The sequence below is a fragment of the Sitophilus oryzae genome, unplaced genomic scaffold (genome assembly GCF_002938485.1).
Source record: "Sitophilus oryzae breed Bouriz unplaced genomic scaffold, Soryzae_2.0 scaffold_1494_pilon_pilon, whole genome shotgun sequence".
Lineage (NCBI taxonomy): Eukaryota > Metazoa > Arthropoda > Insecta > Coleoptera > Curculionidae > Sitophilus > Sitophilus oryzae.
The window spans coordinates 5,271,643-5,288,861 of NW_022146163.1; the positions used below are offsets into that span (position 1 = coordinate 5,271,643).

Consider the following 17,219-nt stretch of genomic DNA (forward strand, 5'->3'; position numbering starts at 1 on the left):
ATAATTATAAATCAATACAATAGTATTAAATAATATAAAATACAACTAACAAAGTTTTGTCGCGAACTTATTCCAAGCGCGGCGAAAAAATGTGAATTGGATCAATGGTATCTATGTATAAAAATGCAGACCCACGGATTAAAGCGAAGTAACGCGAAGAATCAAAATACATGCAATTAATCCAATGACATTTTGGCGCTTCGCAAAAGTTTAAAGCATGATGAGCACTTGAGCGAAGCCCGCCGAAGCCGAAGTCATGCGAAGCACTGTTTTTCGCACGGATAATTAAAGTTGTTTTAACCTGACCTTTTTAATTTTAGTATTATGCGTAGAGAAATATTATCTATGTGACGATTTGATAAAAATATTGGATTCATAACGTTAATATAAAAATGCCTTTTATCTGCATTTTTCCTCAATTTCCACCCAGGTGTTGTCTCGTCTCAATTCATTATGATAATTTGGATTCTCAACATGACTCTTTGTAGCTCTGTATAATCATAATGAATGTTTCATCATCCTTGATCTCAGTAATTAAACTGAATTCACAGGTTGGACGATTCCTTTGCTATGCTTGAGATCTAAAACAAATAAATATGTATAATTATGTGACACATCAAAAAAAACCTCGAGTATGGTTTATAGGAGGAAAAAATTAAAAGTTGATGCCGTTGAAGGGCTCTAAAATCTCAACAGAAATTGGCTATGAACTTTTTATCTTAGTCTTTAATTTAACACAAGCATTATTTTTCATAAGAAATAATTATGGTGTTTATATGCATTTTAAAAATAAGCAGGATTCAAAAACAATTGCTAATAAAGCAAATTTACATTTTTGAGTAGTATGCTCCACTTATTATATTTTTTAATTCTTACCTAACTTGGTTGTAAACAACTGCCTGGGTTAAATTCTTAAAAGAGGTCTTACAAGAGACAGACCTTATACCTCACTCACAAAAACTGCATCATCTGCACTCTGGAAGATTCCTGATTAGGATTATCTGATCCTTTCTCTAAAATGATAGATACAATTTAAAAAATCTAAAACGATAATTTTAATAAACCCAATTCAGTTTGGATTCGTAATACATATTAACATTTTTAATAAACTTTGGAATATCTAATAATTGAATCACTCTCTGTCAAATTAAAGTAGCCAGTGCTATATCTTGTTTATTTACAGCTCACTTAAAATATTTTTTGTTATAAAGTTGATACGATATTTTTTTTAAATAATGTTCATCTTCATTACTGAATATTTTGCGACATTAATTTGGCCTATGGTGTAGGTACCTACCCTTTTCAGTTACTGCTTATATCTCAGGTAACAGTACATGTCTAATACCAACGAGAGAGTGGTCCACCAACAAGTTCTACAACAAATGTTTGTCTTTAAATACAGGGTTTGTACCTGGATCGACATCACCGGACACCAAATTACCAGTAGGTTGATCATCTAAAAGATTATTTTAGTTTTATTAGATCAAAATATCTGAAAACTTTCTTTATTTATCTAAATGCATATACTTACCCATATGAACTGGTGTATATAAAAACTTTAGAATTAACTTCTAAAACTCTTTTTATTCCAGGTACGATCTTGATTACAAAAATGTAAATCACAAACTCTATAAATCTTTTAAATATCTTGCTGTGTTGTATTTTCCATTTTAAGGTTTCGCACTTGATATCACTTTTGAAATAATGTAGGATCGTTCTTCGAGAATGTATGTCTTTTGGAAAACAAATCCGGCATCGAACAACATACTTTATGAAAGGGTTTACGGCCTGATTCCATCATTGTTTTTAATAAAAAGTTTAAATAATCACTAAAATTCCAGTAAAACTTTTTTCGATTTTTGACGGTACATATTATTTGATTAGAACTGACTTGATTTGATTTGAACTGCCTAAATATTTTCGCCTTAAGCGCGACCGGTGGTTCGTCACAGAACTAATAAATTTGTGTATAACTGGTTGCGGTAAAAAAGTCCTTTCAAAAATCTCAATTTCAGTTTCCCATATATTTTAGTTTGTATATGTTTCATACAACAAATATCTAACTGACACACCGCTGACAATGACAAATAATTTATTTCTGGAGGTATTGTGTGCAGGTGTTTTTCAGGTATGTTTTAGTATTTAGTTGTTTTACACAAAGAAATAGCCATTAAACAATATAAAAATACTTCATCACAAATCTAGACGTATGTACCTTTCATTTAAAAAAAGAATCATCAAGATTGGTGAAACGGTTTCGGCGCGGCGGGATGGATTTAACAAAAAAACCCTTTGAGCTTTTATATATGTATTGATAATAATAAATTTGAATAAATAATATTTGGCGATATAATTCCGGAAAAAGCCGAACCGCTCCGAAATTTTCAAAAGCTTTGGGTCGCGACCGTTTCAAGAATAGCGCCAAATAATGTTTACATTGTCCTTAAGAAGACTAAGGAAGGAGCATATCAAAAATCTTAGGTACACCGCGATAGGCCTCAAATATGGCCGACTTAAATTCCGGTTTATCAGTGTCGTTCTAATTTTATTTAAAAAATGTAAAACTATGATGTAGGGTAGACGTGGGGTAGACTCAATAAGTTGTTGTTTTATTTTACGTTGTGAATAAATGTTGGTAGTTATTAAAATTGTTATAAAAATATATAATTCTGTAAAAAATAGATAAGTTATAATAAGTATTTATTAACACAAACATCCGATACGCTACTGAAGCAGGTAAGTCAAATTAACGTATCTAAATTCTTTGACATCTAATCTTTGACAAGTAATAAATAAAAGCTAAAATGCAAGAAAAATATATAATTTAGTTAATTTAAGTGAATTTTATAAATGATCGGTTTACTAGACGTATGTATATTATATAGTCACTTACTAGCGAAAAGTTGTTCCATTATTTCATTCAATTTTTGCCGAGATCTACCGCACGCTACACAACCAACTATTTTAGAGTCTTTTTCGATAAATCGCGATAGTGTCACTGTTAATTTAAGTTCTGCCACAATTTCCATCTATATATACTACCTTTATGCAACTATCAGTAGTAGAATAAATAATAAATAACATAAAATAAGCTCCGTAAAGACTGACAAATCCACAAAATTTCAAATTAAATTCAAATGTGTCAAATGAATCGTCAAACAGAACTGTCAAGGATCCCCACCCTAGAGTGCTTTTTCCGCCCCCCATGCATGAATACATGGATAGCATTATGCTCCTTCCTTAGTCTTCTTATTCAAAGGTCCTTATTGGCACTTTCTAATCTAAACTTGTTTCATTTATCTATGCAAAATGTGACATCAAATTTGACAATGACACAATCATATTTTTGCTGGTATTTGTAGCTTTCTCTGGGCCGTATTATAAATTATACTAATTTGAAGGTAGATTTTTGCAAATCACTTTTAAATGACTATTTCAAATGAAAAGAAATTCTACAGAAAAGTACAACTTTAACGCCTCTTCAAAAAAGTCTCATACAATTTTTGCATAAAATAATCTGGGGAAATAATATATATTTCCTATATCCCGGCGTTCCGATGTACCACACCGGTATACTTTCATTAAAAATTACTCATAGATACCGCTACATAGTAATGCATCAGTTGAGAGAAAAACGTATCGCGATCTAAAATTATTTAAGCCAGACCACTGTAATGCTGTATAAATAGAATACCTACTACATTCCTGCTAAGATTATCAAAAATTCAAACGCAAACACTAAAGACAATCGTGTGAATATTTCACAAAAACAAACACACCAGTACGTTTTAGTGTAAACAACGTTATATAATAAAGATCAGAGTAAATGTAACTTACAAGAACGTTAATCTGGATAAGCAGTTTGCTGTATACCTCGGATGCAATTGCTCAATTCCATAATCGTTTGAACTGTTCATTTTTATTTAACACAAAACTACACAGCGCGCTACGCTTAAGATAGTAACTACTGTCTGTTTAACGCCGACGACAATAAATGGACATCTAAATTGATAATATTAATCACTGTAAACACAGTCACTGAAAACGGATATTCCTCTATTTTATACTTTTTCTATTGTTTATAGTTTTAAACATTTATCTTTCATATTTTATAAGGTGGCCTAAAAACAGTTCACTAAAAAGGAAATTTTGAAGTAAAATTAAACAAACATCCTAAGCAACACCGTTCAAGAGTATATTATACGTTTAATAAACGTACTATCCGTATAAATATCGTATATTTTTTTAAAGGTATAAATAATATACGTATTTCATATTACTTTTTTTATATGCAACGTATAATATACGCATATTAAAGGGCTTTATTTTCCGTTAATCTTAGTATATACGTTTATTATACTGAACATTATTATATACATGTAGTATATTCGAAACATATATTTTAAGTATATAATATTTCGATTTTGGCACCAAGTCAGTTATATTCGTAATTTTTGAAAAGTTCAGACACAAAGGGCATAGTAAGTCATTATCAAACTATTTTTCGTGATTTTTTGATAAATTTGAACTCCAATATAAAAATATTGAAAAGAACTGAATTTCAAAAACGTATACTAAGGGCTGGCAAAGGTTAGTCTTGGGTCGAGATTTCCTTATGTAAGAAGAGTACAATGCGTTTATAATGTACTGAACAAAGAGAGGACAGTAAACACGTTGCCAAACTTATGAAATAAACCTAGAAACTGTGCACATCGCTAAGAGACGTGGAAGGGGATATAACAGATTTGTCGCAGTTGACCGGTTGACCCAGTCAATACCTTTGTCAGTACTTAAAGTTCTAGGGAAAGGTGTACGTCATGCGTTCAGCTTCACGATTTAATTACGTCTTGTGATACTTAATTTGTTTATTTATTAACGAGTCGTTATAATTTTCCCTATACCTTGAATTTTTTTAAGTGCAAGCTAGAAACACTTGCATTTTTGGTAAAAATAAGTGGAATTGAGTGGGTGTTCGATAGTGGTCGCGCTATTAGAACTCTGAATTCAAAAATCGATATCTCGAAATCTATTAGAAATAATAGATTGTAGTTTTTTCAAGAACTTTGCTAATATTTCTGGCTGTATTTTCTTTGTAGACAGTATGTGAAAATCTTTATCAATAAAAAAAGTACACGATTGCTGAAAATTGCTATGCTCTAAATGTAAATGCATGGATTGTTTACAATTTTTGAATGGAAAAAACAACCTTATCGAATTTTTCTTATGTAAACATATTGTAAAATATCCGATCTTGAAAATAAAAAAAAGTTTCAATATTTAAAGTGGTTCTTGAGTTACGGCCTGTTATGTGTTAAAAAGTTGAGTTTTTAAATTATCACGATCACTGACGTTTTCCCGTTATAAATAAAATGACACCTTAACGATATCCTTATAATTCCATTTCAGATGCTCAGAATCATGTCTAATGATTTTATCTAGTTATCCTTCAAAAAAAAGTATTTTAAAAATAAGCGGTTTGCCATCGTGATTTTACTTTACTTGATAGGGAAAGGCGTACCGGCAACACCGCAACAGCACAACGTCGCATTTCTCTCACTCCGACTTAATAAGATCCCTATGCGATTTACTTCCACATATATAAATACAATACCGACCCAAAAGTAACAGTTGCCAGCACGGTATGTACTGTATGATCGAAAAAAAAGCGGCATTCAGTTTGTTTGGAAATGACGATCGATGACATTCCCTATATAATTCTACATGTTTATGTAAAAACGGCATCTTTGTATCTTTACTCATAAACGAGAAACCCCATAAAACACACGAAAATTGAAAAACCCTGTACAAGTAATTCGTTATGTACTACATGTATATTACTAAAAATAACTACTTACTAAACAGGTATCATAATTAAACCTGTCAGATGCTAGACTACCTGAACGCACAGAAAAATGAATTGCATATTGATAATTTTCCAACCCGATACCTCACTGTCATCATACTGTCATTCAGTGACATTCTCCTAAACCGATCAAATTATTTCAATAATGGATAATAAAACGAACAAGCACAGTGTTCGAGATATACGAAGTAAACATCGTAGTCCAAAAAGACGGCTGTCCAGGTCCAGCAAATCAACCAGAAGCCAAGATGGAGAGTCGAATTCTGTGTCGACCAGTCACAGTGGACTGATCATCAAGACAATTGTTTATTTATTAACGTGTGTATACCTAATGTATAATTAAATAAAAAAATATTGTAAATATATATGTTTTAAACGTGTATATACATATGTAATGTATGATCGAAAAAACGGCGTCTAGTTTGTTTGGAAATGGCGATCTATGACATTCCCCATATAATTCTACATATTTATGTGAAAACCGCATTCTTTGTATCTCTGATAATAAACTAGAAACCCCGCAAAACACACGAAAATTGGACACCCTGTACAAATAATTCGTTATGCACTACATGTATATTACTTAACAGGTACCTATCATAATTAAACTGGTGAGATGCTAGACTACCTGAACGTACACAAAAATGCATATTGATAATTTTCCAGCCCTATACCTCACTGTCATTCAGTGACAGTCTCCTAAACCGATCAAATCAGTTCAATAATGGATAGCAAAACGAACAAGCACAGTGCTCGAGATATACGAAGTAAACATCGTAGTCCAAAAAGACGGCTGTCCAGGTCCAGCAAATCAACCAAAAGCCAAGATGGAGAGTCGAATTCAGTGTCGACTTCGATACTTAAAGAGCAGAGTACCGCCGAATCGATCAACATGGTTGAAGAGCCCGTCCATTGCCGAGAAATGTTGACCAATATGTTCTTCGACGCGCTTCTCGAAGACGCGATCGCGGAAAAAAAGTTCGCCAAACAGATGGATCCCAATAATTTGACTACGGTATTGTCGGATTCGCTAACCACCAGCCAAGCGTCGACCTTGGAATCGGGAGTATCTACTCTTGAGAGCGATCCAACAAGTGAGTTCTTAATCCTGTTTTTTTTTATTAATTATTTAAACCATAACATAGTCTAAGATCCGGCTGCAGGATTATTAAGGTACGCGCACATTGACCAGAGCCGCACTCGCCGCACGAATCGCACTTTTTTTCTTGTCGCGCACACTGAGCCGTACCGAACGCGCCGCATGCGCCGCATTATTCGCTATTTTGTTTCTTTTTGCCCCTACTACACCCGTATTTGCCAATCGAATTTCTCATCAGTCGCTTCCGGAGTCCTGTCTGCGGTGGTAAGCGTGTTTTTTAATATTTCTCCACAATAAATGACAACGAACAAGAAATAATTATGAGCTCCTTGCTAATAGAAGAAGAAATCACGAGAAAGAATCGAAACTTATAGGTTCACAATATTGGCAAAAATCCACATTATTTCCATATTTAATTGAGGATGAACTAAAAATGTTTCAATATTTCAATATGAGCCATGAAAAAATTGCGAACTTTCTTAGCATATTGAATTTCTAATCTCCTCTTCGGCTACCTACGCTACGTAGAGTGGAAGGAATTGCGTGTGACATCAGCAGCACTAGCCGCATTTACCGAAAATCATTCTGGCCCAACAATGCTGGCCGCATTTTCGTCGATGCGATTCGTGCGGCTCTGACTAGTGTGCGCACCTTCATTGAAAGTAACACAAACAATATTTTTCTTCGGTCGATGGGGCGCGTGCGGCTCTGGTCAGTGTGCGCGTACCTTTACGCTCATCATATTTTTAATCAAATACTAATATTTACGCACAGGGTGGCGCCTCTTATACGACGCGGAGGCTCCAGAGAGAACGCTAATTTATATCGAAATAAAATTTTGGGAGAATATGTAGGTTATTAGATTAATTATTAGATTATAGATTAATTGAAAGCATTTTATAAAAATATATGTATAGCAGGGTGTCCCCAAAAAAGCTACATATCAAAGTTGTGTTTTTTTTGTAATGGAACACCCTACATAATATTAATTAATTTTCGGATTCTAGAAAAAAATAAAAGTGAGTTTTATTAAAGAAGCATATGCCTAAAATGTAAGGATTTTGACATATTTCACATTTTGTGAAAATGATGAATATAATTTAAATTTCAATTAATAGCTATCTAAATTACAATTTACCCTGTATAGCCTGATATTTAATTACAATAACCGTTGTATGTTAAACCAAATTAATTTTTTTTTTAAACTCGAAAAGTTATACAGGGTAAGACGAAACTAATATTGAACATTGGTCACTTTTACAAGCAAGTTACACCTTTATTTTAAATGGAACACCCAGTATATTATTCCGGTGTTCAATGGAGAATTTATATACCTTCAAAATATGATTAGGGCTGCCTACCCCTCAAACAAAAATTTTCCAAGATATTTTCATTTTTATGAGTAGGTCTTTATTATTTAAAAAAATCTAGGTGGCTGTGTTAATTTAACAAAAATTAAAGGATGTAGGGTAAAATACTGTAATAAAAAGATACAAGTTTAAAACATATCTTAATTATCATAGAATTAAAACTAGATATAAATCTATAATGATGTAACAAAAAATAGCTAGATGAAATCAAATGCTTCCTTTCCTGTTTACTGCATAAAATAATTTTATTTTCAAAAAATCTTTTCATTTTAAAATGCATACGAGTTCTACTTAAAAAAACAGCCACAATCATTTCTCTCATGTTGTCGACAATAGTTGGTTGAGTTTTGAAAAAACTCTCTTTAAGATATCCGTATAACAAAGCACAGACTAGATAAAATCAGGAGCATTTAAGTATGCTACTAATTGGTAAATGCATATTGTAATCAGCAACTAATAGAATCATATCAACTCTCTCTGATGTAGGATAAGTTTCCATTTTTGAAAAATTTCTGAGAATTTTTTTGTTTTAATTGATACAAAATGATCACTAATTGCTAAAGCTGAACTAATTAGACAGCTATGTTGAAGTAACATCATACATATCACAGCCACCTAGCTTTTATCAAATATCAAAGATCTACTCACACTAAATCATACAAATTAAAGTATCTAGGAAAATCTTTGTTTGAGGGGCCAACCCAACCCAAACCAAAACCTTAATAATATACGGAATATGAATTCTCCATTGAACACCGGAATAATACAATGGGTGTTCCATTTAAAATAAAGGAGTAATTTGCTTTTAAAGGTGACCAGTGTTCAACACTAATTTTGCCTCACCCTGTATAAGCGTTGGTATAAGTTTTTGAGTCAGGTTTTAATTTGATTTAAAGTGCAATAGTTATTTTAACTACATATTAGTCTATACCGGGTAAATTCCAATTTAGGTAGCTTTTATTAAAATTTCAAAATCCTTTTTCATTTTTAGAAAATGTTAAATAGATCAAAAACCTTACATTTCAATCATACACTTCTCTAATAAAACTCACCTATAGTTTTCTCCTAGAATCGAAAAATCAATTAATATATAGGGTGTTCCATTACAAAAAAACACAACTTTGATGTGTAATTTTTTTGGGGACACCCTGTTGAACTCTCTATATTTTTAAAAAGGGCTGTAAATTAACCTACATATGCCCACAAAATTTCATTTCAGTATAAACTGTCCTCTATATTTTTGAATAGTGAAATATACTATTAACAGGGTGTCAGTCAAAAAGTTGCAGCAAATAATTATATTAATTAATAATAAATAATAATATTGATTTTGGAGACGACCATTACGTTCATAACATTTATAATCATTTATACCGGGTGCGTCTCAAAAGTGACTCACCCCTATAACTTTTTTATTTTTTCAGATAACACAACGAGATTTGGTATATTAGTATATGACATAAATTAGGATTGATTGACGTATTCAATTGTTTTCGGTCACTTCCGGTTTCACCGGAAATGACAACAACTTTTGATTTTTAAATGGCACCCTCGGTATTTTTTTACTTTATTTGATGGAAAATGATACTCTTGAATAGAATGACACATCATAAGTCAACTTTTGACATTTTCATATATGGTTTATTTGAAATTGTAACATGCGGTTCATAACTAAATGCTAATGAGCCACCCTCGTTCCATTTGAAAAAATTGAGATATGATTAAAAATACGATTTGGGCATCTTTTAACAGGCCAGGACAAGACACTAAAAACATTAGACGATCAAATCTATTCTTCCAAGGCTCCTTGATTAAAAATTAGTATTTTTAACACAGCACTCTAGATTGAAACTTAAAATAAAATTTGTTTTTTAGTGACTATGTCAAAAATTGAGAAATGATATGTCATTCGATTCAGAGTGTCATTTTCTATCGATTAAAGATTAAAGTAAAAAATTACCGAGGATGTCATTTAAAAATCAAAAGTTGTAGTCATTTCCGGTGAAACCGGAAGTGACCGAAAACAATTGAATATGTCAATCAATCCCAATTTATGTCATATACTAACATACCAAATATCGTTGTTTTATCAGAAAAAATAAAAAAGTTATAGGGCTGAGCCACTTTTGAGACGCACCCGGTATTTAATTAATTAAAGCTATATTTTTATTACATGCCCGGCAAATTAAAGCTATATTTTTATTACATGCATGTTTTTATAGGTTACCTATGAAAAAGTTGCCACAAATGAGGGTTGCCACGGTTCAAACAGTAGTAAAAACGGCTCTATGCGGGTTCGGCAATAGTGCGTCGGCCATCTGTAGCTCCTATAAAAAACTAACAAAAGTTAAAAAAACTTAGATGTGCATGTATCGGCATGATTTTTTTAAATGGAACATTCCCTGTATATTATTGCATTTTTGGCTTCCTTTCTGATCACTTTACATAATCCTAAGGTATTATTAAATAGGTCTCGATAGTTTCAAAATATTCATAAATAAATAAAATAAAGCAGTGTTTTCAACAGGGGCGGCTTGTCCTATGAGGCAAATGAGGCAGTGCCTCACCAATACATTTGAAAAATTACACGTATTAATCGATACATCTTTAATCACAATTTTATATTTTTTCCCTATTTGCATCAATAATAATTGTATTTTTTAACCGTCATTCTACAATAAATTACGTCGATGGTATTCCTTTAAACGCGCTTACCCATATGCGACAAACTCGACGATGTATATCCATCTCATTTATTCTTTAAGAAGTATATGTGCAGAGGTTTGCCTCTCACCTTTCCTTGTCTAGCGTATTGTGGTATATCGCATTGACGGAGCGACAGCGTTCAAAGCATAGGCAAAACCTTTAGTTGAAGAGAGATAAAATGTATGGAGTAGTTGCGCGTAAAAAGACCGTATTCAGGCGAGCCTCAAATGTAAATTTAAACCTTAAAAGCCGTTCGTTAAAAATATGTATCACTTCCCGATCAGCCCGAGAGATTTTAGGCGACAGGCTGAAAATGCAGAATTGCATTATTTGGGAATTTGGCTTAGTTTGAATCAGAGTTTGAATTAATTCTGCCGGTTATTACATTGTTTTGTCTCTAATTGATTAATATCAATATCTACGTTTTTTAATGTGAATTGCATGTTTAATAATTACTCTTCTTACTGATTATTGTACATTGTACATATAGTCCCATTGCTGCCAAAAGTCACTAACTTACTTTTTATTACTTCCGAGAAAAAGGCGTCTAAAGATGAATTGCATTGCATAAAGATGTTATAGTTAGTAGCTATTCGGTATTAAAATAAAACATAAATAGCCAGAAATCGTAGAAAGTAATGACTTTTGCAATCGATTCTCCGCTTCAAAACATAGTTAGTGATTGAATTTGGTTGTTCGGAAAAATGTTAGTTTGTGACTTTTGGCAGCAATAGGACGATATTAAGTAAATACCTAAAAAGTGGGCAGTGACTTATTGTTGATTGATATGATGATTTAGAGGGACCATGCATCATCAGAGGACTTCCCCAGGTAAAGTTTTTCGAATCATTTCTAGATAAATTGTGTATAGTCAAAAAGTAAAGCGACTTGTTAAAGATTTCATTTTGTTTTATTTTTATAGGATGGGTAGAAAAACAAAATTTTACCATACAGAGTAAAATATAAGATAAAATATCCTGAGGTCGCTTTGATAAAAAAAAATTTACTATTGCAATAGCCCTATGTAATAGGTATAATACTGCGAATTATATTACATAAGGCTATTTCCGCAACTGCTAAAAATTTAGAAATATTTTAAATACAGAAATATGCGCTTTTCAAGTCTGTAGGTATCTAAAGGTATCTAAAATACTAAAAATAATATACAGTGTGTATTGCATTTAAAAAAACTGAGATATAGCATTATAATACTGCAATGTTGGCCGCGCCATAAAAAAATCCCTGTGGATGTGAATTTTTCTCGGATTTCTTCTTTTATTCTACATACCTCGCTATATACATACTTAAGCAATAATATATCAAGTTAAATTCATTCCAGGTTTTTACCACTTTTTAAAAAATGAAATTTTTCAAATATGAATTATCATGGAAATCCCGCATATATAGTGCTTCAAATAAATCAATAGTGTGATGTATGCTGAATTTTATGCTGAACCCAATTCTGTACAGAAAAATGGTAATGCTATTGCAATTTTAAAGAAAATATTTTTAGGATATGTACTTTTTTTATATAGAACTTCCTCGTACTAATGGCCACCCTTATATACATACTAATAAAAATTCTCTTCTAATGTGCCTCACCATCTTCCAGTGCTACGAGCCGCCCCTGATTTTCAACCTTTTACAAGAAAATAAAAACACAAGGAATGATCTGAAATCAAAACTATACTAAATACATTATTATAGTTGGTCTGTTCTTACTTTTCTATAAATATCGTAATCTTAAACCATACAGGGTGTTTAAAATTCTATACCAACCTTTCTAAAATATAATTTTTTTTTCGTTTTTTTAATGGAACACCCTCTATATTATTTGATTTTCTATGATTTTAATTTTTTGCATACATGATTATTTTCTTTTTAGAAGGAAATAGTAACACAAATAGCAGCATGATCGTAGAAAACTCGAGTGGTATGAGCTGTGCCTCTGACTGTATGTGTTGCTGGAAAATCATTTTCAAAAATGGAAATATTTATAAAGGTCAAACGAATGGCAATCTGATGCACGGAAATGGGACGTTCTTTTGGTCGAACGGATGTGTTTATAAAGTAAAGAAAGTATCTAACTGGGCTTCTTTATTTGTTGAAAGGCATGCTTCTAAACTATCATATTTTTATTGAAATGTTTTTTTATAAAAATTGTGTGCATTAAAAATTATTTTACAAGTTATAAATTAACAAAATTAACTTTATTTTATGCATACAAACAAAAGAAAAATTGTTTCTAAAAATATTTTGAAATATTGACAAAAAAAACAAAACAACTTTTTTTTATCATCATCATCATTTTCAGCTTATTCAACCATTTCCAATTATGGTGTAGCCTCCCTCACATATTTAGATACTCTGTTTGTAGTTGGGCCCATTGTTGTCTATTGTTGTCTATGCGGGCCCAAGTTATCCCTGCCAATTTCCTAATATCATGGTCTCATCTCATGTTCGGTCTTCTTCTAGGTCTCTTAATTCCTCGTGGGTACCATGCTGTAATTTTTATGGTCCTTTAATCTGTTGTCCGTTCTTCTTGCCAGGTGTCCTGCCCATTGTCATTTGAGGAATTTGACTGTGTTGATGACATCTATTACGTGGGTCTTTTGTCGTATCCACTCTATTCTTTTACGGTCTCTCTTAGTTATTCCCAGCATATTTCGTTCCATTGTGCGTTGTTCCATTGTGCGTTGTTGTTAAGTTTTCTTATGATGTCGGTTTTAAGTGTCCAGGTTTCGCATGTATATTCTTTAGATAAGTGATATATTCTTTAGATAAGTAATATTCTTAAGATAGTGGCATTGTAGATTTGAATATGATTGAGTTTCTTCCATAAGTATGTAACTCCATGCTAACTTAATTCTTCTGTTGATTTCTGGTAGTTGAGATCCCGAGCTGTGTATTAGTTGTCCCAAATATACAGGGTGAGTCTTAAATAAGTGCAAATATTTTCAGGGGTGGTATATTTCGACCCCAGGAACACGGCTATGAGGTTTTTTTCGCAAAAAAAAAAAAGATGTTGTAAATCGTGTATATTCTTTTAAATTTTCCTGTATATTTTTCGAAAACTTTTTGGAACTGCCTGTTCACCTCAAATTTTCCCACGGTATAATTTCTTAATCTCTGATATTACCATAGTTACTGCTTACTCTATGGTTACGGCACTAAAAGAGATGGAAATACAGAAAAAATCCGGTGGCTCTCAAAATTTTTCGAAAAAAAAAACCTTTTTTTTTAATTTTCAAACTTAAATAACTCGGTTATTTTGGACTTATTTGAAAAATGGTAAAGAGAAAATATGTTTCTTTTATCGAGATCTACCAGCCCTGAAAATATTTGCACTTATTTAAGACTCACACTGTATATATTCTGCTATTTTCAGTAGTGTGTTATTTATTAGAATGTCTTTTCTTTTCCACTAGTTCATTGTACATTACTTTAGTTTTTGCTAAATTCATTTTGAGATCTACTTTATTGCTGGCTGTATTTAGATCATTAATTTGTGCTTCTAGTTCTTCAGAACTATTGTCAATTAGAACTATGTCGTCAGCAAAGATGGTTAAGCAGCGTACTTAGATGGTTAAGATATTATCCATCTATTTTTAATCCTTTTTTGGCCCAGTCCAGTTGACGGAAGATATCTTCTAGTGTTGCTGTAAACAGCTTGGTGGGGAACTATGGGGTTGTTTTATATATAATTACACTTGCTTTGGCTTCTTTATATATATTGGCGAGAGTTATTATAAGGCTTCTATTATTGCCTTAGGATATATCGAGCCGAAAGCCTTCTCAAAGACTATAAAGGCTATGGCTATTCGTATTTTTTTAGTATTTAGGCTAATAGAACGGAAAAAAATACAATATATTACAAATGACAAGAAAAAAAATTATGCGGCAAATTCGGCCCCGTCCGTCTTGTCCCCTCCATCCTTCAAAAAAATATCATTGATTCTGTTCCTAGGATTTGTCATGTGGATTTGTTGTTACTCGTAGTCGAGTTTTATGAGTTTTATTTAGAAATAAATTCAGAAATAGTAGATTGAACGTAAGCATAAAAAAACCAATTGGATTTTGATGTTCCGTCCGCATATTTGTAAACAACGTCCATGATCGCGATTCGGTTCTAGGCCGAACGATGCCGCGTAAACAGCATACGATATCGCAAATCCGTCTAGTAAATAGCATCCGTAATTCCAAATTTTAACTCCCTTAACTCCTCTTATAAACAGCAGACGATATCGCGAAATTTGTTGATTGGTTGCTCGTAATCAGCATTCAAGATCGCAAAATTCGCAAGTGCAAGATGTCTACCAAAGAATATAGTACTAAATAATATTTTGCAAAAAAAAATAATTTGCCCCCAAACCACGAGTATATAAGTTAATAGATAAAGAAATTATTAGAACACTTTTCGTTAAAAAAAGAAGAAATTGAGGTAAGTTACAGAAATTAACAAGAGTAATTACTCAAAACAAATTAACTTTAAAAAAACAGATTATAAATCGAAACCAAAAAATGGCTGAAATGAATAAAGTTACAGAATTTTTTTAATTTCCAGGACATTTTACCCAATGCTTAGAGACTTTTACTTCGTAAATTTAAAATAAAAACTACACTTTGTGTAGTTTCGTTGCAGGTGAAATTTGACTTTTTCTAGTACAAGAAGATCAAGTAGATTGTAACTTAGTTCCTTCTTGAATATTTTTTATAGTTAAGGACACATCTTTTTTTTAAGAAAAGTTATATAATTATAGAAAATATATTATATCTCTATTTTGTTTTAAGTAATTTGCATACGTATTATATGTAAGTTGGATGAACATAAAATGTCATCTAGGAATATATTTTCTGTTGATTTCTCGACACGATTTTAATCCTCTATAATATTCGAAATGTTTATGAATCAACAACACGTCAACGTGTATTTTTTCGTACTATCACCAAAGTTAAGCAGCAATATGCGTGGTTGTTATAGGAAGGGGTGGCCACTTGAAACCCTTTTTTTATTTTTAGGTCGTTTAATTTGTGTTAACAAACAAAATTTGCGATCCTGAAGGCTGATTACGATTACGAGCAACCCATTAATAAATTTCGCGATATCGTCCGGTGATGTGTAAGATGTGTTAAGGCAGTTAAAATTTGGAATCACGGATGCTATTTACCAAACGGATTTGCCATATCTTATGCTGTTTACGCGGTATCGTTCGGCCTAAAACCGAATCGCGATCATGGACGTCGTTTACAAATATGCGTCCAAAAATTTGCAAGTGCGCCCTTTCAAGTCCGACTTTAATTTAACTATCATTAAAGGTTAAGTTTTTTAGTAGCACGCTAAACTTTATTATCTATTTTTTCTCAAAAAGTTATAATAACAAAACTTGTGTCTGAATAACATTTTCTAAAATATTTATATCTTTCCATTTTGTCCCGTCCGTCCGCTTGAAATGACCGTGAACCCATACAGCTACACCGGAGGAAGATTTCCTGGCGAATGCGAAGAAATGATAAGATTCGCCGGTTACACGTTCATATCTTAGTTTATTGGAACTATATTGTAATATTCAGTGTGCAGTGTACAATCGTAATATTTGTATATATTTATGCATCGTTTAAAAATAAATCAAGAATAAAAAACCACGATGCTTCAGATCTCAGTGTTGTTAATTATTAATGATAATAAATTTAGATGACAATTTATCTATTATAAACCGAAACAGGAAATAAATCATACATGTATAAACATCCTTTCTGATATTTAAATAATTAGTCATTCTGATGCAGCTGCACGTTCGAATATAAAGGGTAACGAAAATATAAAATGACTGTAATTCCCCTAGATCATATTATACCGTGTGGTGCATCGTAGTTGAAAACAGAGGAAATCCCATGCAAATTTTGATTGACCCCTACTGATTGTATAGCGAAGTCGTAAATTGATTTTTTAAGGTCTACGTTTGGTAAACACACATGCCAAATTTGAATAATTTTGGACAAGCTGATTTTGAGTAAATTGAAAAAAAAACTGAATCGATTTTTAAATTAAAACTGAATAGCGAACAATCAAACACCAGTCAAAAACCGACATACCTTAAGTTGTCAACATCAATTTCAAACATAACTTAATTTTAATAAAATTTTAATATTCAGTACTAGTAATAATTTATTGTTATACACA

General features: G+C 32.0%; 2 protein-coding genes and 1 long non-coding RNA gene across 6 annotated transcripts in view; 1 reads left to right on the forward strand and 2 right to left on the reverse strand.

Annotated features, from left to right (window-relative positions):
- Positions 1-4,040, reverse strand: part of LOC115877565 (multidrug resistance-associated protein 4-like) — a 31,410-nt gene extending 27,370 nt beyond the window's left edge. For 2 of the 3 annotated variants that reach the window (XM_030893809.1, XM_030893808.1), the window contains exon 1: positions 3,838-4,040. In XM_030893809.1, the coding sequence (XP_030749669.1) occupies positions 3,838-3,917 (80 nt within the window). In that variant the 5' untranslated portion in view covers positions 3,918-4,040. The remainder of the gene's footprint in view (positions 1-3,837) is intronic. The other variant, XM_030893810.1, reaches the window with a different exon arrangement.
- On the reverse strand, positions 293-1,748 carry LOC115877568. The gene is made up of 4 exons (XR_004049366.1): positions 1,532-1,748; positions 1,298-1,456; positions 877-1,013; positions 293-581 (listed from the first exon to the last, which is right to left on the reverse strand). It is a non-coding gene; the product is annotated as an uncharacterized LOC115877568 (long non-coding RNA).
- Positions 4,041-6,515: 2,475 nt separating the features above from the next.
- The window catches only part of LOC115877566 (radial spoke head 10 homolog B-like), a 43,106-nt gene continuing 32,402 nt past the window's right edge, over positions 6,516-17,219 (forward strand). Inside the window, exons 1-2 of one of the 2 annotated variants that reach the window (XM_030893812.1) lie at positions 6,516-6,957; positions 12,924-13,108. In XM_030893812.1, coding sequence (XP_030749672.1) covers positions 6,588-6,957; positions 12,924-13,108 — 555 coding nt within the window. In that variant the 5' untranslated portion in view covers positions 6,516-6,587. The remainder of the gene's footprint in view (positions 6,958-12,923; positions 13,109-17,219) is intronic. The other variant, XM_030893811.1, reaches the window with a different exon arrangement.